General features: G+C 37.7%; 2 protein-coding genes across 3 annotated transcripts; one reads left to right on the top strand and one right to left on the bottom strand.

Annotated features, from left to right (window-relative positions):
- Positions 1 to 534: 534 nt before the first annotated feature.
- mrasa (muscle RAS oncogene homolog a) lies at positions 535 to 18,477 on the bottom strand. The gene is made up of 6 exons (XM_015047266.1): positions 18,119 to 18,477; positions 6,633 to 6,878; positions 5,587 to 5,740; positions 4,596 to 4,695; positions 4,176 to 4,255; positions 535 to 2,838 (listed from the first exon to the last, which is right to left on the bottom strand). Exons 2-6 carry the CDS (start codon positions 6,823 to 6,825, stop codon positions 2,739 to 2,741), a joined length of 627 nt encoding a protein of 208 aa, XP_014902752.1. The 5' UTR covers positions 6,826 to 6,878; positions 18,119 to 18,477; the 3' UTR covers positions 535 to 2,738.
- A 3,227-nt stretch (positions 18,478 to 21,704) lies between these two features.
- tmem177 (transmembrane protein 177) lies at positions 21,705 to 24,940 on the top strand. 2 transcript variants are annotated; one of them, XM_015047274.1, is made up of 3 exons: positions 21,705 to 21,807; positions 22,874 to 23,131; positions 23,785 to 24,940. In XM_015047274.1, the coding sequence occupies exons 2-3, from the start codon at positions 22,931 to 22,933 to the stop codon at positions 24,514 to 24,516; spliced, it is 933 nt and encodes a 310-aa protein (XP_014902760.1). In that variant the 5' UTR covers positions 21,705 to 21,807; positions 22,874 to 22,930; the 3' UTR covers positions 24,517 to 24,940. The 2 variants fall into 2 exon arrangements, with proteins under 2 accessions (XP_014902760.1, XP_014902761.1); XM_015047275.1 differs by lacking the exon at positions 21,705 to 21,807 and adding an exon at positions 21,945 to 21,969.
- The last annotated feature ends 2,567 nt before the right edge of the window (positions 24,941 to 27,507 follow it).

Here is a 27,507-nt window from a genome sequence, read left to right as displayed (position 1 = left end):
ACTATAAGTCAAAGTTTGCCCTGATCCTTATAAAATGACTACAGTTTCTAAATGCACAAAAGACATCAACAATTTGGAATTATTCTTTAAAATTGAGAGAGTGCCGTTTTAAACTTGCATAAATGGGTCAAAGCCTTTGATCTGCTTATTTTAATTTTATTTTTTGGCAGGGAATCTTATTTTATACCCATTTTTATACCCGTTTCTTGTGCATGCATCTTAATTCATAAAACTAAACAAATGACACGTAAAACTAAGACTTTCCCTAAGACAATCTAAGAAAGGTAAATGTCCACCAAAAAACTCACATTTTGAGATTCATGTCAGAAATTTTCTAGAAAAAATAACATTTCTAAGCTCCAAAAGTAAAAGATTTGCAAGAAAAAAAAACTGAGTTGAGATTTTTTCCCCATCTACAATGGTCCTAACACACCATTGTAGCAAAATTTTCTGGACTTGAGAAAGAGTTACACAAATGCAGGAAATTTTTAACTCAACTTGTTTCTATTCGTCAATTACTCCACACAGATTCCAGTAAAGCAGATTTATTTTCATCCCAGGACCAAAATTTGTTTCTTTTAATTTTCATCTTGGTCCACAATATACAGTACAGATACTCAAAGGCAAAAGGAAAAAAAATATATATATTTTTTTTTTGTCCAGGTCTGGGACACAGTGAGGTAACAGACAGAAATAAATTATTCAGTTGCTTAAAAACACTTTCCAATAATCATATCAATAATACAAAAATGGTATCAAACACACATGATGCAATAACTTTTGTAACACATTCAGTATATTTTTGCTCCCCTTCCATCCAGTCTGTTTGCTCGAAAGTCAGTCATTTCTTTTCTTTTTGTTTTCTTGAGTCCTTCTCTGGAAAATGTCCCTTTTAGCAGTAGCTGCTGATAAATGCAGAGTTGTTTCCACTTCCAGGCGTCGGTCATTCAGTCAAACATCATACAGAAGCACCTTAATTTAAAACTGCGTAATTATGCGACTTTTGCTTCCAATACAATTTTAAATGATTACATCTCAAATTAGTTGATTGGTTTTTACAATCATGGCCAAGGCAACAGGCATACGCAGGCACACGAGGCTACAACTCCAATCAGCTGTTTGCTTACGTTATCATTTTACATTCAGATATACACATATTCATATTTTATATTAACCGTGCCTTTCAGCTCACCTACAGGTTTAAAAAGAAAACAACATGCCAATAGGAAAAAGTCAGAGATTGTTTTCAAAGTGCAAAAAACGTATTCCTCCAAGAGTTGGTGCGCATCCTGAAGAGGAAGCCGCCCACCAAAACTTTAGTCCAATAACAGTACGAGCCATTTTTCATAGATTAGTCTGCAACGTTCCACCGATCTGGTCTGTAGCTACTGTAGGACATGGCTTTGAGCCAGAAGAGCGCAACACTGCCCTCTTCAGGCAGGTTTCCTAGCACTGACAGATTCCTAAAGCTACAGGATTTCATCCTCTACCTCACCGAGCGCTGATCATCAAATATCGTAGTCCTGAAGTCGATGGGGGAGGCGGGAAAAGCCCCTGGATTGAGATAAAGTGACATCACATTATTTTGGTTTGTGGCCAGTGCAAATCAGCTTCTCCAGCCCCATCGCCCGCTCATTTATCCCTCATCTATTCTACTTTACTAACAAATTCATAGACTTTATTTTCTGTGAAACAGCAGTGAATTTGTCTACATTGCCACATATAATTACATATTTTTGTATATCACATCTGTCATTTGTACACTTCAAAATAAAAGTAAAAAAAGAAAAAGAAAGATGGAAAGATATGATCAGAATGAGAAAAACGAAACGTAATGCTCAGACAGAATTGATCACCACTTACAAGCACATAAGAGGGAACAAACCCACTTGTTTTTTTTAAATAGGTATAACAAAGTGGCTCTTGGAGTGGGGAAATAAAATCCTCAAGTATCTGTAAACATGGCTCTTACTTGATCTCAATACATAATTCTCAATTTTTTTAATGATCAAAATAAAAAAAAAAAAAATAAAAAAAACCATACTCCACAGCTGACATGGCCACAGTCTATTCAACACGTATTTTTTTTATTTCCACCATCCCACATTTCTTCTCCCAACATTACCGATCCGTAACATGACCTCTTGGTGCACGTTGCACCACAATCAGCTGCAACGCCACCAGAATACCCATCACCACTTCCACATTCAGTCCTACCTTCACTCTCCAATAAAAGAAGCCCACTGCAAAACAACTGTGGCTTTATTTTCTCCCCCCAAAGCTGTTGTAGAGAGATAATATTAAAAAAAAACAAAAAAAACAGGCACCACTTTGAGCCAGTTACTCCATTTTCCTTTCCCCTCTCAAACAATTTCTCTGTATTCTCCTCCAAAAACGTGTGAAATCTTGTGCCGTAGTTAGTTACTCTGCAGTTGTTCTGTTTCAGTGTTCATTACAAAAAGAGGAGCGAGGTTGGGGAGAAAAAAAAACTAAGGGTTAGAAGAGGAAGGTAACACAGTCTTTCCGATGCACCTCGAAGGGCTGAGGGGTCGCCTGTCAGTTCAGCCTTCAGTCTCTCAGGATCCATGAAGCTGTTCAGTGACACGTCTACCTCCGTCTGGCTTTTGTGCTCCAGTAGTTAAACACTGCTGGGGAGTTCCCTGACATCCAAAGGTGTGTATGTTTTTCTCTGTCCGTCTGTGTGTTTATGCGATGAGTGATGCCGAGGAGAAGGGCGGTCACAATATGGCGCAGTGGAACCTGTGGGAACCAGTGGAACGTTCCGCTCTCCACTTCATCTTCTTTTTCTTCTTCTGGTTTCGCTCTGGGACCTGTTGTCTGCAGGTGGGGGTGGGAAGAAAATTTTAGACAAAAATTAAGATTTCAGAGTTCAAATTTGACTGGAATGATTGAACAAAAACTTGTTTTTCTACACATAAATGTAAAGAAATAAAAAAAGCCAGGATTTTGTCCGTTTTGATGATGAATTTGTTTTGTGTCAGTTTTTCTTTTGATATTTAAGCAACTTGTATGAAGAGACTTTGCTTTCTTTTGTAAGCTTAATTGTCCCTAATGTACCTGTATTCATACATTGATACAAAACCATTGGACAGTGGTGGGCACACTTCCAAGAAAGGGGTTGCTTACCGCTTTTGCCAACTTTGAAAATGTTTGACGACATTAGGTTCCCATAAATAAATATTTCTGGATAAATTCTAAAGTGCTACCGCACTGATGAGTTAAACATGTTTTTTTTTTTTTTTCATTTGTTTTAAGAAATGCGTTTTTCCTTTTGGCTTGTTGTCCATCATTTTCTATTGCTTTAGTAAATTAACCTGTTGATGCATTTAATATCAAAAAGTTTGACCACTACACTCAATAGAAATGTGAGATTACACAAACCAACTGAAATAGGAAATAACTATATTGCTTTTGATTTTTGCCGACGCCCTTTATATTACTGCAGTACTAAACTTTCACCTCAAGATGGCAACACTGGTTCATCCAGCGGTTCAACCTTGCAGCAACTTCTCTTGGTGCTGAAATCCCATAAAAACTATATTAAAAAAAAATTCCCTTCAACTACAATTGCGGCCAAATATTTTCAGACACAGGAAACTTAGCAAAAGTGAATTAAAATAAAAACAAACAAACAAAAATTTAATATCCACACTGACACGAAATGCCCAAGCATCATTCAGACTGAATTAGAAGAGCAAAATGGTTGACTTAAAGGGGCAGTTTATTTTTTGTCAAGCAAAAGGAATACCACTAGTAAGATTGAATTCTAAAACCAAATAAAGTTTTCCCCCTAGCCAAGACCCCTTTCTCTGACTTCAACACCACACTGTTACCACAAGAGGGCACTGTTGATTCACCTAGCAGGAACTCATCTATGGCATGCTGGACACACAAACTGTCCACTTTTGTCTCAGCAGGTCAGTCCCAACAGCAACGATCAAACTAAATGGCCACAATGAAAATACATGAGAAAACAAGCCAATTCTTCTGAAATCACAAATGACAACAAAGTGGCATGAAATAACTAAAGGTCATTTTCTGTCGCAACCTCCCAAAAAACGTTTTAGTTCCTTCTTTTTACCATCATTACTTCTTCTTATGATCCAGATAAACACCCCACATCTCCTAAAAATCAAAAGAGTTAATGAAGTTACCTTATAACTCGGACCAGTTCATGAAAGGCTTTGTCCACATTCATTGGAGGATCCTTGGCACTGGTTTCAATATACGTTATCTGAGGAAACATAGGATTAACAAAATTTAAATCAATGCTGACAGTATTTAGAGAAGAGGGATGTGAGCTAGGACCTTTCATTAAGTTGAATCATACTCAACAGGGGACAGAAGGCTCGATTTGTATAAACTGCATCATCTCTTCTTTTCTGTCAACTTTAATTCTCCATTCCTGATGGTGTACTATAAACTCAGATTCTGTGATGGTTCCTTCCTCTTTCTCGCTGCTCTTTGGTCTTTTTGTGTTCACAGTTCAGACAAACCGGTAAAAAGGCTTGAGAAATTAATGCTGCATGCGTTTAATTAAAAAGGAAAACTGAGATCAGCACTTTAGGACTCACATTATGTTTGGCAGCCATCTCCTGGCCCTGGTCTGATGTCACCTTCCTTAGATGAACCAAGTCCACTTTGTTAGCAACAAGCACCATTGGGAAGGCCTCCCTGATGGAAAACAGAAAAAAAGATGGAAAAAAATGAGCATGTTGAAAGTGAACCCATTATCCAACGGACTAAATGGTAGAATGTATTTATACATTAAATACGCTTGTATGCGTCTTAACTGTCCAAGCTGTTTTAGCACAACAGCTCAGTACTGTTTGAGAGGTGTCTGATTTCTGCAACACTTCAATCCTCTGACAAAATAAATAAATAAAAGAGTTTACACTCTCAACACCCAATATAGACGGACAGCAGTGTGTTCAAGACTAGCTTCTATTTTTTCTGGTATTTGCAGTTCCTGCAGTGAGAGAACAGGCACCTTTATTCTGCCTTCTTCAACATCTCCAAAAGGAGGCTGTTTTAAGGAAATCTCCAAAAATATTTCTAATAGCTCATATTTCCTTTTTGCATAGTGACCCCAAGCCTGCTGATTTGATAAAAGCTATAAAAACAACCCGAAGGAGGCGTGATGACACCACACAGAAATCCAACTGTTTTTTTTTTTTTGTTTTTGTTTTTTTTTAAATCAGGTGCTCTGTGTCCTGCAGACATGTTTAAAAACAATTTAACTAGTGCAGAAAAAAAGAAAATAAAAATACTGAATTCAACTATTTATGAGTGATAAACACACACTCTGTTTAACTGCGATGTAAATGTCTGTTCCATTTAAGAGGGTTAGTTCCGCTTATCTTAGCCTTGCTATATTTAACATTGCTGTGCATACATTCTTCGGGGGCCCATGATTCATCACATTATGACTGCAGTCTGTCTTTTCTCTCACATTTATGATGACAGTTAAACAGTTCCTCACATAAAAAGGAGACGCTTTTTCCATCAACTTAGGATATTTTCAGACACTAACGTTGTATCGCCGCCCAAGCGTCTCCGTCTCACCTGTCTTTGACCCGTAGTATGAGTTGATGGAATCTGTCCACATGTTCGAAGCTGGCCTTGTCCGTGACAGAGAAGACTATGAGGAAACCGTCTCCTGTCCTCATGTACTGCTCCCTCATCGCGCTAAACTCCTCCTGGCCTGCTGTGTCCAGTACTGGGGAAACGAAAGCATGAACTCCCTTAATCAACCAGCAAAATTAGCACTTCATATTTCACGAATTACACGAGAAAAAAAAAAAAAAAAAAAAAAAGAGAAGAAGAGTTCCCTGCTTTCCAGGAAACAGAAAATGTTTGACCATGAGCATTCTTTCCATTAAAACTGCAGGCCTTTTGCCATCATGTGCTAATGAAATAGAGGAGTAATTCATTTACAGTCTTGGTAAAAAGGAGCTAAAAGTCCTACAATCTTTTGCATATCACAGCATAACACAATTATCTGGTCTTAATCTTAGGACTTTGCCGTCTTTGTTCAAGTCGATACTCGTTTTTAGCATTAGAAAGTAACGATTAGAAGATCTAACTGTGAAAATCAATGTATTTGCAAAGACATTTATTTTTTGCATGTTAATTAGTGATTTATTCCTCGAGTCAGTTTTTGTTCTAATTTTTGACTCTCCAATACTTCCCTAGATTCTGTGGCTGAATAAAATAAACAAATAAAAAGCCCAAATCATCATTGGTTCTCTTCAAAAATGCCACCATGTCTTACATCCAGACTGGGGGGGGAATTCATTGTAAAACAAAGTCATGCTGCTTTAATTTTAAAGAGAAGAGGCCTTGCCCTGGTAAAACTTTAAGGCCTCCGATGCATACAGTTAAAGTGCGACACTTTTTTCTTTTATTTTCAGCGATTTAGATTGTGTTCCCAAATAAACGGGACACTCTGCAGCAGAAACAATGAGCTGTTTGATGTTACATAATTTCTTCCACGTGTAAACCCCCAGTATGTTATTACAGCTGTCGGAGAACTGCTAATTACCCATGTGTGTAAACAGAACTAGCAACCCAAGGCAGCAAACGCTTTTTATAAAATAATTCGAACTCACCGTCCAGTATCGCCCACTGCCCATCTATTTCAGTGTGTTTTAGGTACGAGTCCTCTATAGTGGGATCATAGTCTGGCACAAAGATCTTCTGGAAAAACTGGATGGTTAGAGCGCTTTTCCCAACGCCACCGTCCCCCACCACCACCAGCTTGTAGGTTGGCAGGTTGTCGCTCGGCACGGCGCTGGTCGCCATGGCTACCTCGACAGTGGTGGGAAGAAGGCTAGAAGGTGGCTGGTGAGACGCACCTGGTTGAAATGGAGGACAGAAAAGAAAGAAAGGGGTTGGGGGAAGAGAAATAAAAGGGGATTGACAACAAAGGAGAGCAGGAGAGAGAGATGTTAAGGCTTTTTTTGTTGCAGCTGCTTGCTCGTCGCCATGGAGACGACAGATCATAGCTAAGGGTTGGAGATAAAAGCAGGAGGAAAGGGGGGCAGATGAACCAACTACAAAATGAGACATTGCATTTAAAATGACTTTTACCTAGAGCTGAGGGGCATTAATTTAACATTTAAAACTTCACAGAGCAGGAGAATGAAAATTTAACCAACCAGGCAATGTAAGAATCGTTTTACCCGGGTTCAGTTTTGGAAAGTTAGAAGATCTATTTTCCATGGCTTAGAGGTTCATATCACTGCCAAAACCTGCAAGAGCTCCAACATGTTGTAACAAATAAAAAGTCTGAACCACCATTTCCATTCGTTTTCCATTTTCTATGTCAAGATATGGTCTATTGTTAAAAATAGAGTAAAATAAAACAGGATAGAAAAACCCTTAGTGACCCAGTTGGGAAAGGCATTATAGTTCACTTCAAGCTGAACTCTGTAATCCTTTTGCTTCACAGCACAAAGACAAACGACAATACTTGTTGCCTAAACAGAGTTATCTAAATCTCACCCCACATCAGTTAACAATGAACATTGCACACACACACCCACTAAACACCTTGTGTTATTGTACAGTCCTTCATGCTTAAGCAGTGTTATTTAACTGGATGAAGGTGAGAATAATTGAGTTCTTAAACTGATAGCATTTGCAGTGTGACACTTGATATCGTCAACCAAATGGCAGGAGGTTATAATATTTAAAACTCAAATTTAAGATTTTTAAAGACCATTATGAATGAAACTTCAGACCTGACACGTCACAGCACAAACATACAAAAGAAAATTGCAAATAAATAAATTGTATCGGTGAGCCAAACATCGTCCAGCCAGCTAGCAATAAATTTGCAAATACCCATGATGGACGTTTAGCAGCCAACTGGTGTTTGTGGCTACCAGCATTTACTATTCATGACAATTTACTAGCGTAAATAGTCCTGCCACAATAAATTTTAAGACCTGTGATTGGCGTATTTAAGGCCAACTTATTTAGTTAATGAATTTAAAACATTTTAAGGTCTTAATTTTGGGCACATCAATTTAAGGCATTTTATAGAAGTGCAGACAGCCAGGGTTAGGGAATTTAACGCAAACCGGCGGTCTTATATTGAAGGACAACCGATTTTAAACAACCGTACAAGATAACAGTCTGTTGAAAAGGAACTATAGACAATACCCTGAAAAAAACAATATTGAAAGACGGAAGTAATAAAACATTAGAAACAGAAGCAACCAACTACTGACGCTCTGCTAATCATTCTTAACATGTTTAGAACTGGACTCGGTGTTATGCAGCTCAATTAAAACAGAAAGATTTTAGCTTGAGGGGTTATTCTGTATACTCGTTCCCTGCTTAAAGACAAACTGTCAATAAATCATCTGTATGGAAAGACTAGTGTTTTTTCCACAACTGCAAAAACCTAAAAAAGTCATTTTGGATTTCGGTTTAACAGTGAGATTGTTATATCATGATGATATCCCATAGGCTGTGGAGTGCAGGCTGACAGAATAAAAGAAAATTGTGATCCAAACTCTTTGACTCGACACACACATCACAGCAGGAGTCTGTCGTTAAAGCAGCTCTCCTCTTCTGTAACGGCGTCATACAGACTGGATCAAGACGCCGATGTCATTTTATTCTTGACTCTGATCCAGACTCTATGGTTCTGTGTTGTTGCAGGTCATATTTTTGCTGCTTTTACTCTCGATGTTTTGTAACAGACAGGAAGATCTTGTTATCAAAACGTGGTGCTAGCGGATAGTCTGCTGGCTGTGGTGAAAGTTGTGTTGATTCATAACATTTCTAGGCAATTTTCTGAAGAAATCATTGAAAAAATAATTATTCCCAATGGAAAAGTAATCCATTTTTTTCAAAAAGCTGTTGCTTATAGCTATGAGTAGGAATGATCTCCTGTAGTGGTCTGGATCACAGCAATTCTTAAGAAGCTTCTGACTGAAGGCACTCTGCTGTAAAATAGTCTCGTTTAAAGGATGCTCAAGGTTGTACATCCAGGTTTTTGGCCATATCAGACACATCCAACGACTGTAGGGGGCCAAAAGTCTGAGGCATACAGCATGAAAAGAAACTGAGTTCAGTGCCGTTAATGGTGGAGCAGCAAATGACTAAAACCCAAGTATTTAAGAATTAAATTGCATTTCTTTTCCTATATTTTGGGAGCGTTTAGTATGAAGAGAAACTGAGGAAATCATTCCACAATGGCTTCTCTGAAGAACACTAAAGACTAAAGAAACAGGGATCGAACATTAGTGTACACTGAGAAAAACAACGTCAGACATTTTATTAAAGTTCAGAAAGTTTTATGTCAGGCAAACTGAATTAGTTGCATTCCAATGGAAATCTTCAAAAAGCCTCTAAAAAAATGAAGCAGCATTTGTCACCAGTGTTTCAGCCCATCATTGTGGTGAAAGCTGCTCTATAAATACAAGAATGCCCTAAATCTAAGTAAAAAGAAAACCCACAGCAGCCTGAATACAGTTCCATTCAGAATGACATACCAGATGGTCCAGTATGTCCAGAACCAGCAGAAATATGACGGCTCAAAGACGGATAGCTGTAGCTTGTAATTATAACTCCCACCAAGTTAAAATAAACATTTTGTAAGAGTGCAAGAATCAGCACAAGAGTTCGGCTGAAGTCAGAGTGCAGTTCTACACGGAGCCCATCCACGGTAAGACCGCCACTAAAAGATCGGGACAAGTGGGGAGAGCGGAAGACGCAAGAGGAACAGGATGATGAGATTATTCATAAACGGAAGAAAGAGGCTGAGGAAGCAGGGGCACACAAGGACAGAGCCAAACAGTTCAAATTAGGCCTGAGTCACCACAACGGGCACCACCTTTTCATGGTTTGCTTCCTTTTTTGAGTAAAGACATATTTAGACCCAACCAGCTCAGTTGTTCCAGTTTATGACACGCAAACTACAGCTTGACTTGTTTGTCTGTTTCCTATTAAAAATCCAATAAATATACTTGAGGCTACAGCATGGAGCAATTAAAAAAGGGGTAGAGAGTGGGTTGGTAAGGATCTTACACAATCTTTTGTTCTGCTAATCTATTATTAGCCTGGTTAAACAATTCTGTACTGAAATGTTCTGAATTTGCATGAATTTACATTAGCAACCTTGTTCTGCTTTTCAGTTTCAGAGAACTCCAAATAATCTTCTGCTTTTAGATTCAGTTTGCATACACATCTAAATAAACATGCACTTGATTTTGTTTAACACATTTTAAAGATGGTTTTAATACATCAAGGAGGCATAAAATACTTAAATTCTTTCAATAAAAACAAAAATCTCCCTATTCTCCAATATGTTCATATTTTCTTTGCAACATGAACTTATTTTGGCTAATTCTGGAAAGCTAGCTGAAAACACTTTTAACATCTTTCTGCTTGACTTAACATCACTACAACACAGTTTAGGGCTGATCTATCATCTATTTTGATTAATAATTGAATATTAAAAGGCGCTTAGGAGATTTTCCATTCCATTTTCATGGAAATTTAACAATTTCCCATCTTAAATGCAAAATGTATATACTTTGGCACAGTTCTGATTTTAATTACTGCATCGAGTATGTTCTTTAGCAAATGGTCTTTTTATGCATTCATATACTCCGTTTATCAATCAACCAATTACTAATTTAGTTTATGTTTAATTCAATGATAGATTCATTACAATTAATCAAATTAATTTTTTCAGTCCTAGAAAATATTAAAGCAACATCTGAAGACAGTAAAATATATTAGCTTGGGCACAAATTGTTCTTCCAATCACCCTAAACATACAATAAGATCAGTTAGAAAGCAGTGGTTTAGTTTGGCTGCCGCTGGTCATTCCTAATTGGAGGCAGTTGACACAGAAACAAAGGTGGCAGAACCATACCACAACAGGAAAGCGAAATGGCCCGAACAGAGTCTAGAGTGGGATGCAAAATGCATTTTATACGGTTCCGTTTTGGAATATAAACATTTGATAATCTTTACTACAAAGTGATGCTCTGCGATGGAGAGGATGTGATGACAGGAAAGTGGAGAGATAATGCAGAAAAATTGAAACATGATGCCAACGTCAACATGTTGTTGATTTTGAGGGCTGTGGAGAGTTAATGCACTTCTTGTGGAGAAATTGTAGCATTCAAAATCAACAACAGACTTCTGTATGAACACCAGGAATTAAGTGTTTCACACATTTTGTTCTTTTCATCTTTGATTTTTCTATATTGTGAAAAATGTACCTCGGTTATAAGATGGTTGACCCTGTGCATATAAGAGAAAACTCAGTCTTTTGAGAAAGTGGCCACTTATCAATCATCAGTAAATCAATAAAATAAACTTTAGCATGCGTCTGATTTCTACTATATTAAAAAAGAAAAGATTTTACTTAGAGGCTTTTCAGTCTGAGCAGTGAATGGGTTAAACTCTGAAGCCCCCACTTTTCACACAAGTATGCAAGTTCAATATAACAGCTCCTCTCTGTCTTACTTTAAAGCCTCTCAGCTGAAGTGCACAAAAAAGCCACACATTCACCAACCACTAGCACAACACCCCCACCCACGCACCCATTCCTCCTCCATCCACCAGGAAACAGCTGTCAGCTGGCCAGAGTCCATCCTTTCCTGCTCGGCACAATAGAGGGAAGGAAGATGTTTCCTTCCTTTCCCGGCTAACCACTCATTTGCCCAGGCTGAGCAAAAAGACTTGCGTTCCTGACACAAAAAAAAGGCTCAGCAGTTGTTGACTTAGTTGGGTTAAAAAGCTGTACCACATTAATCCAGCAGTGCCAAAGACAGACTTTCAGGAATTTCTAATTAACAAGAATTCTTGCTACCAGTTTCAAGCTTGTTAAACACGGAGAGTCTTTGCTGCAAGACAGGTCACCACCCACCAGGGCTGGTCAGGATGTCCCTCTGGTGAGGTGAGCACTCCTCTGAAGCGCCCAATAAGTGCAATCAGAGGTGAGAATAAGATCTGATCGCTAATCTGTCCAACAATGGACAGGGTCATGCTTGATGTTTGCAGTACTGTCCACATGAGGGCTTCCGTTTGACTTCTTGACAGCATTCTGCTTTAAAAGCATGCATGCTTAATCTGCCAAACCATAAAGAATACAACTTCCTCCATTTAACAAAAAAAAAAAAAATGCTGCTATGTCACAAAGTCTGTAAATTTCAGACACATCTGCTACTGCTGACATTAAGACGCTAGCAGCAAGGGGAACATTTACGGGTGACGTTTGTGTGTCAGCAGCTAATATTTTCTCTCACAATGGCTTCGGGAAGCCTCTCAGGGACTTCTTGGAGAAATCGCCGGTTGCCTTCTTGAGAAAGGATAAAGAGATCTCCATGTTCACGTGGGAACGGAGCAGCAGCATAACTCGCAGAACACAAACAAGGAAGAACACACCCCAGCCTGCAGAGCCACACTGCTAAACACTCATCGAGCTCCAAACTCCTGAAAAATCTAAAAACCACCTTCAGTATTTAAGAATTTGTTTTTTAAACATAACATAAAAAAAGCTTTAAAGCATATCTTTAGCAGGAATTACTGCTACTGTTGCAAAAATGCATAAGTTGACAGTTATGTTGTAATGCATAACATTTATTAAAATAAACAAACACGCAAACAAACAGTAAAAGCAGAAGTTTTGTCATGGTTCTGAATAACCTTCATATTTGAGTCTCATTTCGCTGTCAAATCTTTTAAGAATTCCTCATGTCTAATGTCTAACAGATATGAGAGTTTAAAGGAGGATTTCTTTTAAAAATAAAATAAAATCAAGAGCAATCTCATTGTATATGTTCAAAAAGGAATGGGAAGATGATGAAATAAAGATTTATTTTCTTTTAAGTCATTGCATGATATTAAGGAATATATTTCATTGTAATTACACTGCAGTCCAATCCAAGTCATTTACAAAAGAAACACATTAAAACAACAAAAAGGGGCACCAACTACTTTGCAATTTCTCTGATTGGGAATAAACATCAAGAAGTTTAAAAATCTTGAGTTTTGAGTTCTAATACTCAAAATCGGGTTGAAAGCTTAAGAGAAAAGAAAATCAAATGTTTTGAGTTCATCAGCTTGAAAAGCTTCAGAATCTTTGCAAAGATTAATCTGTTAAGCGCATCTTACTTTGGGTCAGGCCATTTATTCTCTCAGAACCAACTTGGGCTTCTGCTCACCTCCATCTCTGAAGGGAAATTAACTTTCAGCATGTACTGGTCTTTGGCTCAGATATTTAGGAAATGTTGGTGGTTTCTCACTTTTTGGACATTCAGAACCAAATTAATTATGTAGAAGAATAAGAAGCCACTAAGTGATGTTGAATGCAACGAAGCAGTGAGGAAACAAAACAAAGATGTGCAGGAACAAGCTGACCGGGTTTGATTTTGATTCAACAGGGCTGTTTTTCTTTGGAGCGTAGGTCAGCATATACACCCCAGTGGCTCTGCTGCATCCTGGGAACCAGACGTCACAACCCTGATAACTAGAAGGAAGAGGATTTTGGGAAATGTGTGTTGCATTAGACATCTAATCAGAAAGATCGGATCTGCTATGTTGACCAACTACATTCTTTAAGCGGTTAAAGATAAAATGCCATCCGTCACCGGCCGGATCAGTCTCACATTCCAACTGTAGTCATTCTATGAAATAAAAGGTTTACATTTAGAGTTTCTAATACAATAATCTGCATTTAAATTATAGTGACAAATGGGCTACTTAAAAAGCTCTTTGAATTTGAAGTTATAAAAATATAAAAATTAGATTACCCATATTTAAGTGGACTCTTTGGCATGTTAGCTATGACCGCCAAAGGAAGTTCTTAACATTGACGATTCTGAGACGCAATCTGCATGGAATGAGAGTTAGTTATGGCCAGATCTAAAGTGACAGTGAAACTTTAAGAGTCCAGCAAGAACATCTTTAAGTGGTCACTACAGTTATTTGGTTGCAAGACAGCACTACGGACTAAGCTCATTGTTACAGAAGCTTTATATTTTTTAATAACTCTGCCTCACTTCAACAGTTTCTCTTGAATTTCAATGAATAAGGATGCCAGCCATAGCCACTTCTTTCCTGTTGGAAGTTACACAGAGCTGGATCCATCCAACCATAAAAAGAAGATGTATGTGGGGTTAAACTTAAAACTTTTTTGATCATGTAGGAACAGATCTGACACATGGACATGTTGCACCCTGCAAAGTCTAAGCACTTGAAGAGGTTCCTGTAGTTTGCAAGAGCCATGTCCTGCTCTGACCTTTGTCAACATTTAATGACAACTTTGTTTTCTCTTAGTGGCTTTCAAGGAATGTCTGGATTTCATGACGGAAACCCTTTACCACACACCAACTATACAGACAACTGCAATTTAGGAGTAAATCACAATTTATTTTAAAATCCTAAAGACAAGACCTGGGTAAGTTACCAATACTGAGGTGTGACCAGTCTGCCCATTACAAGGTTCCAAAAAGCTCATTTTTTAAAAATCAGACACCAAAGAAACTTTTGGAACGATGCGTTTCTCAAACTATGCAGAATAGAGTGTAAGACAGCACTGTCCCTCCCCAACTTGTTGCTTAATTGTCATTTAATGATCTAGATAAATGAAGGCACTTACTTAAGTTGCCAGCAGAAAATAAAAATAAAAAATAAAATTACAATAATAAAGTCAAAATAAAACAAGAAGTTGTCATATTGCCATAATAAAGTCGTAATAGTTTCTAAGCATGACCCTCATACTTCGTCCTGTAGTCTTTTTCTTAGAAGAAATAAAAATTTTACTGTTAGGAAAAATGTCCAGCCTTAAAAACAGACAAACTCCACTGGAGCAGATTGCCCAACTAATTTACCAGACAGTATTAGATTGTTATACTTATGCAACTCTGTAAAGTGACAATTGGCAAGGGATAGTACGCAAGCGTGTATAAACTACTACATTTAGTGTATTTTATATCAAATTAGTAAATAAATGTCGAGATATAATAATCACAGCAGCAACAGGAATAAACAGTTGATTTTCTGTTTTAAAAGTAACAACAACAAAAAAACATGATACCAAAGTATTTTTCTTAACACAAATATCTAATACTGGGCAATGCCAACAGTAATATGAGAAACATTTTTAGAAGTTAAAGTTTAAGTCAAATTATAAACGTATATGACAAACTTTCAAGGCAATCACAGTCCCTATGCAGCCAAAGCATAGAGTACAATTTCTGGATGACATACTTCCTTTTTTTTTTTTTAACTGAACCTATTTTGTACATTCTTGTACTGAATCCAAAAGAATCACAACATAAACTAAAGATTGTGTAAACAAACTCTGTTATCGTTTTTAAATCCAACTGTAATATGCCAAACATGTTAGGGAGTGCACTGCCGGGACAAAAAGGGATCTAACAAATTTAATATGTACTGTAGTTGTGGCAACAGGTTTTTTTTTTATTTTGTTTTGTTTTTGGTTTCTTCATTCCCCAACTTACTAGAAAACACTAGTAATATTCTGTCACAAAAGTCATATTTTTGGTCCACATTAAAAAAAAACAACTATGTAACTAAGGAGATTAAATTAATAAAAATGGCTTAAGAAATGCCTACCACATCACTGACTCATCAACATTAAGTAATACATTTTGCTGAAAGTGCATCTCCATGTACTGTGCTTAAAGATGTCCTCCAAGCATATAGTCAAAGTATTCACAAAGCTATCAAAACTAAAACTCAGTTATATTTAAGAAAAAAGAAGTTACTTATTCATGAAGTAACATTTTGCATATTTACACTGTTCCAGATTGTATAGATGGGGAAAAAACAGGTATTTACTTAACCTGGCAATGCTTCTTTTGTTTGATGCATAAACTCAAATAATCCTGTTTTCCCCTCATTTCTGGTCAGAAAAAGAAAACACTTCCTTAGAGAAGAGCAAAGAAGCTGGATCTATTTTCTTACTTTCATCGTCCAGGTGAACAGTACTTAAATGCAGTACAGTCCAAATCAAATCAACTAACTTTGCAGTGCCTTGCAAACTTATTCTTATCACTTTATTTCACATTTTGTCATTCAAAACCCACAAGGCATTTTATTTGGACTTTATGAGATAACGCAACAGAAGGTAGTGTTAAATTGTGAAGTGGGAGGAAAGTGATACAATGTCCAAATCTTCTCACAAATGAAAACTTGTGACATGTATTTGCAGTCAGGCCCTCTGAAGTCTTCGCAGAACAACTTATCACTGCAGTTAGAGCTGCAAGCCTTTTGGGCTATTTCATCTATCACCTTTACAGATCCATAGACTGAAATCTTCGTATAAAACAGCTCAACATCAGCCTAATTGAATGGGTAGCATCTAAGCTGATTGCTGATTGGATTTAGGCATTTCTAACGCTCGGCTCTAAAACATAATGCTGTAAATCTGTGTGTTTGGGAGGGTGAACTTTTACCCAGGTCAAAAGTCTTTAGCAGCCTCTAACCCAGTGGTCTTCATTATGTCCTGTCCTTCATGTTTTGGGGGATTCCCTGCTGACACACACCTGACTCACCAGCGGGGGATTTACAAGCTTCTGCAAAACTGATGGCGGCGACATCATGATTGCGTTTTGCTTGTAGCTCTAGCTTTCAGATTTGAGAATTTTCCTCTGTATCCCCTAATAAGTTTGTGGCAAACTGCAAAAGGGATGTCCAATGATTTTTTCTCATCCATAACTTTATTTTTTTCAACTTTCTTAAGGCCACAATTCTGAATGGTATAGCTGATAATTCTGTCAATACCTGTGCAGCTTGTTTTGTTAGTTCAGGTCAAGGGTCTGCCACTTGTGGTTTTTACTAAACCATAGAGGAAATGTTTTTGATTATGTTTGCAATACAAAATTGTTGTTTTAGGAGTTTTTTTATAAGTTATTATGCAAAATTTGCATCTAATAATTACAACAGAATTTTAAACGTAACTAACTTCAAACTATGCTACCCATCCTTCTTCATTTCCCACATATAAAAAAGGCTCCCTTAATTTTACTGTTTTTGTAGGGGATTCGTTTTGTTTTGAGATCTGAAAATAAAAAAGATGTGTTTAATTCTACAACAAAGCATTTTATGTAGTACATATCTGGAAATCATTTCTAGAACCTCAGAGTTTGATTTTGCAGCAGCAGGTGCAAAAGTGAATCTTTGAATAAAAAAGGTTGCTGTGAGTACATCCCTCAACTTTATACTTTTTATACTTTTTTTAGTCACAATTTTTTTCCATATTTACATGGTTCTGTCACGTAAAAATCATAAGATACACTAAATCTGTGAAACCGGAAAATGTTTGAGATTTATTTTACAATCAGAACATAATTTACTTGCAACAATTCAATCAAAAAGGCAGCATTTACACTTTTGTGTGCTGATCCAAGACTTAATGGCAGATAATCCCGGTTTAGCATTCCTGTAAAGCAGTTTTAGCAGAATGCCAAGGTTTTTCCTCCATAGACAGACAACCAGATGATGTGATGATTTCACAACCCTATTAATAGTGATTAAAGTGTGCTTCCTGCTCCAGACTGACTGCTGCTTCTGAATGATCTCATGCTATGATCTGATACAAGAAGAATCCCTCTGTTCTCTCCGTGTCCAGCGCTTAAATGTCCTCACTAATCCCGCTTCAGAGCCGCTGCTGTGGGTGTGTGTGCGTGGAAAAACGAGAAAGGGGCCCGTCGTGAAACACAAACACTGCAGCAGGGTTTTCCCTCATCACTTGTGACAAACGCCGTGTTTTTCTTACGTATCCCACGGGGGGAAATCTGCTACACTGGAAAAAAAAAAAAAAAAAAACAAGAGTCAAGGCCCCGTCGTTCTTGTCTGTCTCTGTGAGCAGGAGTTGGATGCAAACGGACAGCAGCCGCCCCGGAATATAACAAATATGATTCGTTTAGCAACAAACAAACACCCTAATTAAAAGCAGCTCACCTCCTATGAATGCTTAGCTGGCTGTCATCATTCTGAGCTTTAATGAGCTCCTCACATCGGGTTCTTTTTCTTTATTTTTTTCATATAAACCGAACATTTTCCGTTAAGGGACACCCGAACACGACCTGCCACTCACCGAGTCGAGCTCCCTCCCTGACGCCGACACGACCGCCGTCCTCACGCCGACATGTTCCTCCTCATCTCCGCCGTTTTTCACAACGCCGCCGCCGCGCCGCCCTTTAACATCCACAGGCTCAGAGCTGCCCCACAATCTGCGAAACAATACGCTCAGCAGCCAATCTTTGTATTGCAACAGCTGATGCTATAAATAGAAATGCCCGGAGGGGTGGACGAAGATTCTGGATGACACTGGAAATGTCGTTGATGTTGATTTTTCTGCTTAAAATCATTCCGACGTTCCTCGATAGTCTTAAAGTTTCTGGTTGTTGCTTGTTGCGACGGTTATTTTCAGCTGGTTAAGTGAAATCTACCAAAGCGCTTACATAGTTCCCCTTTTTTATGACGAAATGGTCCGCTCCCTTCTATAGTGGACTTCTTTAAAGGGATCTTCCGGATAATTAGGGTTCCAAACAACCCAACTACAAAAACTAATGCTACTACGTCGGGAAAGGGGAAACACTTTGTATTTATGTCCCATTATATCAGTCACTTCTCTCTGATATTTTCCTCATCATTTTTATATTAATTTCCATACACTGCACAGACCTATATGAAGTAGTTTCAAGAAATATGAAAAAGCCATGAACAAGGTACTCTGATCAGATGATGCCTACACCAATAATGCTCTATGCAGTGGACAATTAAGCCATCCAGGGTCATTTTCCCACAAGTTTTTCAACTGCATCTTATTAAACACACATATTAGCTGGACTCTTCAGAACTTGACTGCATGCTGAGGTAATTCAGCCATTTGATTCTGTTGGACCAGCTATGAATCTAAAAATTTGTTGGTAAAACAATGACTGTTCAGTAGGGCTAATATAACTACAGCATAAGAAAAAATACTGAACGGACATTTAAAATAGCATATACATTAAAAGAAATGTGCAACTGAAGAGGATCATTTTAAAAAAGTGCATGTGCACATATATTTGTACATAAAAAACAGCAGACTACTTGCAGAAAATGGGAAAAACTGTGCAAATAACAGCAGGGATGCTGGGAGGAAGGATCTGTGATAACACTCCTTTGTGCAGCTGTGATGCAGCAGTCTGCCACTGAAGGAGCCAGTTCTGTAAAAGCTTCATCTATGGCTTGGAGAACATTGTCTTACCAAGTTTTTCTCTAAATGTTATGGATCATGATGGTCAAATACCACAATTTTAGTTTTATCAGATCACAAGAAATGTCTTCAAAGGCCTTTGTAACCAGCAACCTGGCTTTGCTTTAGGAGATGTAGCTTCTTCTTCTCTGAGTGTCTGAGCCTGTGTCATGTTAGTGTGGCTTAGGCTAGCTTCAGCCACAATCTGCATATGATAATTTATTTTTGTAATCAGGTTAATAGACAAATTTCACACTTTGGTGTTTAGATTTGCAAAAAAAAGTTATTTTAATAGATGGATATTTTTGCATTCAGGCATCTGAAAATTGTTCCCAAAGATGAAAAAGGCCAGTGGACATCTTGAATAATCAGTTTAGATTCTCCATGATGACACACAAGAAAAAAATGTTTGAGGTTTTGCTTTTTAATGAATCTGAAGGTGTGCCTTATTTTGACTTGAATGCTGTCAGTCTATCAGAAGCTTACAACGTTACGACAACATCAACTGGGCTTTGATAAATTGTTTAAAGTGAACTTCTGAATATAAAAAAAAACACCGTCTGATATTTACTTAGTATTAATTATTTTGTTTATTTTCACTGACCTAAAAGAGGAAACGTTTAGTCTGATTTAATGATAGACAATGATTGATAGAAAAAAAAGGATTGAGTGCATTTATTGGAGTGCATGTATCTTCAATTGCATACATTAATTCATTATTTCAGAGTTTCTATATCTACTTTCAGTTTTACCTTAAACTATAAAATTTTGTGCAACGACGCAGATGAACATTTATTATGTAACCTAACATATTAAGATATTTTTTGTGTTAGATTTTCCTCACAGCATCAGGATGTTACTGTTCTTTATAGAACATAAACTCTAGTTGGAAAGCACCTTGATGCTTTCATATTGAAAACATGTTACACCACAAACACCAGGAATTTGGATCCATATGGCCTTGGAAGTTAAGCTCTGCCACATTTAAACAGATGCCTTCTGAGTGACTGAGAAGTTAGTCACGATACCTGCTAGTAGCCACTTAAAAGAAATGCTTCCCCGAAAGCTTGTTACGAGGTTGTTTGTCAGCAGGAGCTCTGAATGGTTCCTTCAAGCCACAGATGACACAAGGAAAACACTCAGGAATGTATAGTTATTCCATCAAAATGCCTCTGCTGATACATTATTTAGGACAACATACAGTAGGTAGTTAGGAAATGTTCACTCAGTCGTTTATAAATACATTCATCGCATAAGTAAAAAGGGAGAAAATGTAGTGCAACAAATCATACACTGACATATTTTTAATATATCAGAAATGGCAAGTTTTTGATAATGGTCATGAAAATAATGAGAAGGTAGCAACACAGGAGCAATGCCAAAAATATTTGGCGTTACGTATTTTATGATGCCTGTTTCAGTTCAGTGACTGTAAATGAATAATGTGGAATGAAACGGTTCTCTGCAGCATTTCCACAAAATCGTACATTTAAAAGCACCCTGACACCTACGCATCCATTTTTTTTCACATGTTCTGCTTAGAACACCAGTTTCTTCGAAACATCCGAGTATTATTTCATACAATTTGTCCCACAAACATTGTCCTAACCTTAGAGAATAAATTCTTGTGAAGTTTTTGCTGATACAAAGTACTAATGAACACATTTTCAAAAAAATTTATTAGAGTCCAAGAATTCCCCAATGTGTAAAAGATCCTTAGGTCACAAATAAGAATTGTTCTCTAATCTGCACCTAAGTAGTAGAAGCTTGTCCATTTAGAAGAACTCATTGATTTAGGCTTTGGACAAGCAATCAGAAGGAGTGAACTGATTGCCTAGTAAGGTATTGATTTGTTTATTTATTGAGAGGTCACCAGAATGGACAGAAAGTTCAAAAGATTTTAATTTGGCAGGCCAATGCTTTGCTTCTTGCAGATTCTGCAAACAGCAGAATCTGCAAGATTCTCTTATAATGCTCTTATAATGTGCTTAAGAGAAGAGCACATTATACAGCATGGCTTGTTTGTATGGAACACACTACTTAAGGATAAAACATCTTGGATTGTGGGATATTTTCAAATTAAGAACTAAATTATCAAAGTTTACATAATAATAAGTATAAATAAGCAAGTGTCCATATTTCTTTTCAGGTTTATGAACCAAGAAAATTATTATACAAAGTTTGTCAAATCTGTACACATATTGATTGCGGAAAAGAAATGCTTTAACTTGCTGCGGTTATTAAGTAATATAAATCTTTATATACTCTAATATCTATTTAAACTATTTCATGTTATCCTTTCTGTTGTTTTTTTATTTACATGCATTTTTTCAATTATGCTATAACAAACAGTCTATATTTTATTTGCTTTAATGTTTCATTACCAATTTTTAAATAAATATCTGGAAAACCCCTAATTTCCCCGTTCTCTGTCGTTAACTTGTCGAAAACGCTTTGATAATCACGACAGTCGAATCGCTTTACGTACACCACCGGCAGTGTTTTGAAGTATGTAATTGTCCTTGTAAAGATGCACCGAACATGTGAGTGTTATGTGTTATTTTCCTCTAAATAAAAGCGTCAGCAGGTGATTATATTATGACTGGATGTGTAATAACTGTTTTGCCTGGATAACTTGTTTAAAAATATATTATTTACGGGGCTACCATAGCAGCGTTGAAGCTACACGTTTCTGACACTTAGCAGTAAGTTGTATTAAATGTTAACTTTATAACTGTTTCTATAAATAAGCTGTAGAATTGTAAAATTATACGAATAGATGCCAACCGACAACATTGAACATTGATCTTTATATATATTGCTCTCTGGATTTCGCTCTTTAATTTTTTTATAGTTAGGGATAAATGGTGATTAACGTTGAGGTATATTATCAATATCAGATTTCTTAAAATATCAAATTAAAACGTTATTATTTCCTTTTCCTTCTACAGATTTGCATTCATGCATTATCTGACTAAGAAGCGTAAAGAAGTTACGCTGTGAGGACTTGGTGTAATCGTCTGTCAGCACTATAGTTTTTAGGGGACTTGCTGATAAAGCCAAAAAAAAAAAAAAACTCAATAAATGCACTTAAAGGTTGTATTTCTATAACTTCTCTGTGAATTTCAATTCAGTTTAAACTTGAGAGACAAATCCACAATGACAAAATATCAGAGAAAAATAATACATCGACAATATACATGTATGGAACATATATTTAGCATATAAAAACATAATAAAAATAAAATCTACAATCACTGAAGGATTTGTAAACTCAGTTTACAAACGGACACCCTAGGCTGGATGAAAAGTATAAACTACTCGCAGTAAGATTTGGGTGCTAAGCTGTTCACTGAACCATTCAGGCGTTTCATAAAACCCAACATGAACTTTCTCCACAGTGCTTTAAAAGTCAAAACATCTGCTGTCACAAACATCTCATTAGCACTGGCCCCTCTGGGTATTTTAAGGAAGATTCTCAACGCATCATTTTATGCAACATCAAGTTTCTGCATGCTACGTTCTTTGCTAGATGACCACAAGGGGGCAGCATAGAGATAATCTATTTATCCTGTGTAGAGGCTGATGAAAATTTTTTCTCCTTCACAGACATCACGTACTGAAAGTTGCTGCTCCAGGCTGAAACATCTGCATTAGGACCACACGATGGCGTCTCGTTTCCTCAAGCTCTCGGTGCTTCTCCAGAAGTACCGGGCTCCGTTGCTCATCGCGAGCTGTGGAGGAGTCTTCACAGCCAACATGTTCTACCACGTTTTCCCCGATTCGTCCTACCGTCAGCTCTATCAAGCCTGGCATAAAGGAGAGCCGGTGGTGTTGTCAGAAAAGCTGGAAAGTGTCTTTCAGCAGGTAGCTTTGCTTGATTTCTGTTGTTTCAATCAGATTTGCAGTCTAGTTAAACAAAAATTCAAACAGTAACTCTCTCATGGGGTTACTCTACTCAGGGGTGCAGCTACATACTTTCTCAGGTGTATGTGGACACATCAGTAGCATCTCTGTACACCTGTAACTGCAGCACGCAGTTGTAAGACAAACAACAGTCACCTGTCATTTTAGTAGTAACTTAATCTAAATATTTACAAGCCTTCTCTTGATAGATTGAAATATCTTGCTTACTGTCTGTCAGCCACTTAGAAAAGCTTTTTTGTTCCTCTTCCATTATAGCCTCTTCCATGGCCATAATCTGCCATTATGGAACATGAACTTTAATCGATATTAAGAAATTATTGACTTTAAAAAGCTCATATCTCTTGCTGAAAAGTAACTTGCAAGTTAGCTTTCTTATGTCAGCTGACATTTGCATGAGAAGCTAGGCCACAATTATCTGGTAAGAGTTTGTGGTTTTGCAGTGAAACACTTCCCTCCCAGTGAATTCTCAACTAAAAATATTTTTTCCACCATTTATTGCCCCTTCTAGCTCAGCGCCCCAATGCCTTACATAGTGCATATCCACTTTTTGCAGCACTGACTGTAGTTGTTTTTCATAATTTCATAATTTCTAGGTCCTGAAGGACTTCGGTATCAGCTCAGCCAAGAACTTCTCTGCTTTCGCCTCCTTCGGGTTCCACCCGGTTGGTGCCGGTGTTCCGTGGCTTCCTGCTGGCGCCCAAATCGGCATCCCAGCCAACTTTAACAGCACCACAGACGATCTGAGTGGAATAACCAACCGCAACATCTTCATCAGCGGGAAAACGGTGGACTGGAGCAGCGAGGCCGGCTCTGCTCTGAAGGAGGCGCTGGTGTTCTCCGCGGAGGCGCAGAAGTTTGCCATCGCTCGGGAGGTGGCCCGATTACAATCCGGGGGTCCGGTCCTGACAGCCGCCGTCGCTCCGTTCTGCCTGGGTGGGGTTTGGGTGTACAGCGTGGTGCTGAAGCAGGTGTTCGGCCTGCATGGCGGCCCCATGCTGATGCGTGGGGCAGTGAACATTGTGGCGCTGGGAATCGGGGCCGTTTCTTACTTCCTCACCTCTGACGCTCTCAGCCAGTGGATTGACTACAGCTCAGACAAACGGGCAGCGGGAATGTCTCGGGAGTACGCCAGAGGAGGAGTGGAGTTTTATGATAAAATCCTGTCCAGAAACAAGATGCTGCGCTCACTGATGGGACAGAAAGGCGAGGAGATGTATGCGCCCAGTGGGAACCTGTTTCCTGCTCATGTCCTTCAGCTGAAGCACACGCCTTACACTTCCAGGAGAGAAGGCATCCTCGCTCTGATGAAAGAAGAGAAAGCATAAAACAAACCATAAAGCTACAAAGCTCTTTCCATCAAGCAGATATTTCTAATAGAAATATGCCTTTCTGCATCTGTTGAAAATTAAATTTTTTGTCATTAAAAGATAGAATTCAAGGTGTCAGATATGTGACTTTGTGACTCTTATCCAATAAAAAGATGTGGTTGATTATGAATTCAGCTGACATTTACTGCTTTGATGCTGAGGCACCACAGTGAAAAAAATATCAACAACCCTTGAACTTTTTCACATTTTGACCACCAACTTCTCTATATTTAGATGGGATTTAATGTGATGGTCCAGCAGAAAGTAGCAAATAAATAATTGTGAAGTTGAAGAGAAATTGTACATTTCTAATTTAGTTGGTTTTCCAATGAAATATCTGAGAAGTTTGCATACCCCCTTCAATTAAAACTTTGTAGAATCATCTTCTTTTCCCCTGTCTTCATTCCATAATAGCAAAGTTCAGTCAGTTTGGACAGAGAGCATCTGTGAACAGAAATGTTGCAAATTTTTGCCACAAATTCTTTATATCTGAACTTCCCCACAATGCGTACTCCACCATGTATTAATGTAGAAATGATGTGTGTTATTGTTTAGCTACCACACATAATATTTTATATGTAGGCCAAAAAGTTTAATTTTAGTCTCATCTAATCAGAGCACTTTCTTATATGCTTGCTGAATTCCAGGTTGTTTGTAGCAATCAGTGCATCACAGGGCCATCATAGAGGCAGACCGGGCAAACAACAATGCAAGCACACTCTAAATTGACAGTACAATAGAAAGACCGGTTAACCAAAAAATAAATAAAAAATTGTCAGGAATGTGGTAAGTTTAAAAACGTTAAATTGTTGAGTTTAGACTAAGATGTTTGATGGAATGTTGGAATGGTGCAGGTTTCAGATAAATGGCGCCCTCTGCTGGCGGGAAATAACCAAAACAGCTATCTATAGAAAGGTGAGTATTTTGAATGTCGTAGGCGAGAGTATATTTTAATATTATTCATCTGCTACTGCTAGAGTTTGCAGACGTATTAAACTACAATAAAACATGCTTACAGCCAGTTAAAATGGCATTATCTTCATTTCAGCAAAGTCAAATCAAATTTTATGCTGTTCTGATCACTGATCCACACATGAAAAATTATTACAATACACCTAGAAATACCCACCATTTGTAGCCTTTTTTTATAAAACAGTCATTTTAACGACGCAGAAGTGTGCAACATCTAGACTCAGTCTTAATTTTCACAGGATCCTACAGGGAAACAACAGCTTGTTGTTGCTAAGTGCTGGTAAAGGATGTGAAACAGCCTCATCTGTGATTACAATATCTTGTATGCTCAGTGAAAGGCAAAAATAAAACCTTTTTCAAGTGAGGAAAAAGGTATTGAATCAGATATCTGTGATGCCATGATAATTACTCATCTTTTTCAGATTGCATAGAAAACTGATATATCTGTATTCCCTGCAGGTCAAGGGGAAAAACACACAAAGGATCTCTAATTTTGTACAACCTAACTAAACTGCTGTAATCTTCAGCTCAGTGACTCAGACCTCTTCATCCAGCACTTGTATTTCCCCCAGGTCATCTGTCTGCGCATTAACAAGGTTCAGATATGCTGTTTAATTACATCTTCAATCCAACTCCCTGCGGAATGAACTAAATATAGACAAGCATAATTAGGTTGCCGATAGAAACTGTATTTTTACCCCACTGCTCTTTGGAGTCAAGACAAATGAAGTGCAAAACCAGACTGTGTGTTTTTATATATACTGTATATACTGCTTGTTCAAAACTGGGTCTGGTTTTTCAAAGATCAGACTCAGCAGTGGTGACTGGTAAGATATTGTGGTGGGATCTAACATTTCTTGATATTTGATCAAGAAATGTTATTGAAATCCACCGAGTAAACTTACTTATATGCTCAACTACTTATTATTAGGCTACAAAATTCAAGTGTTTTGTGTTCTCTTGTGTTTTTCTTAAATCCCAATAAGTATTTAGACTTGTTGGTTATGAGCGGTTCTTTACCACCCAAGCAGTGACTGGATGAAAACAATCTGCCAATGTGTGAAAGACACATAAAATTTCCCACCTTTTTTGCCCTAAAGGCATTCCATACATGAGGAGCAGGAACATCAGAGTGGAGTGTGTGTCAGACATCTATATAGAGACCTAGAGTGAGGTATAAACACGCATCACCACAAATTATTATTGTTTGTTTACATAAACATACGCATCACATCAGTTTCACTGCACAATCTTGGTGACACAAAGACAATAACACAGAAATTCATTTTTCATTCCACTTCATGCTCTACAATTTGAAATCACAACAAAATACATAACATGACCAAGACGTATAAATATTTTGCTGTTCATTAAAAAAAAGCTACAAGAGGTTAAACCAATCAAATGTTTTATTCATTTATTGTTTGATGTTTTTGCTCCAGCTTATTGCTTTGGTGTGGGATGAAGTGTGGAAAAAAAATTAAAATAGAGCAGTAGCTGAACTGTTCACTTTATCATTTCTCTGACTACAAAGTGTCCTTTGGGCAGCGCAGATCAACAACACTGGATTCATTGTCTTGTTCTCGCCACTCCGCTTCATCAGTGCACTTTATTGTATGCCAGACAGAGCTGTCTGTACAATGGCTCCATTGTTTGCTGTAGTGGAACATGTAGCTTGTCTTTTCATGCCACTTGAGGTCAGTACAACCCACATTACCGTTCTCACAGCATCCAGCAGCACCAGTTCGCAGTGTTCATGAATGACTGTGCTGCTGGTTGTCTTTCAATACACGGTCAATAGCATAAAATACATAAAATTAATTAAGTAACTTTTAAAGAGATTAGAAAAAAATATGTGTATTGTCTCAAATACTGATTTATTATATCAGTATAATAAATCAGTATACAATGGATTCTGTAATTTAGCAACAGAGGTTTTTATGAATAAAAATCCAGCCTATTTGCATCAGCTTACTG

Source organism: Poecilia latipinna, unplaced genomic scaffold (assembly GCF_001443285.1).
Source record: "Poecilia latipinna isolate Pla-1442-1.1 unplaced genomic scaffold, P_latipinna-1.0 Scaffold817, whole genome shotgun sequence".
NCBI lineage: Eukaryota > Metazoa > Chordata > Actinopteri > Cyprinodontiformes > Poeciliidae > Poecilia > Poecilia latipinna.
This window is presented reverse-complemented; position numbering and strand designations above follow the sequence as displayed.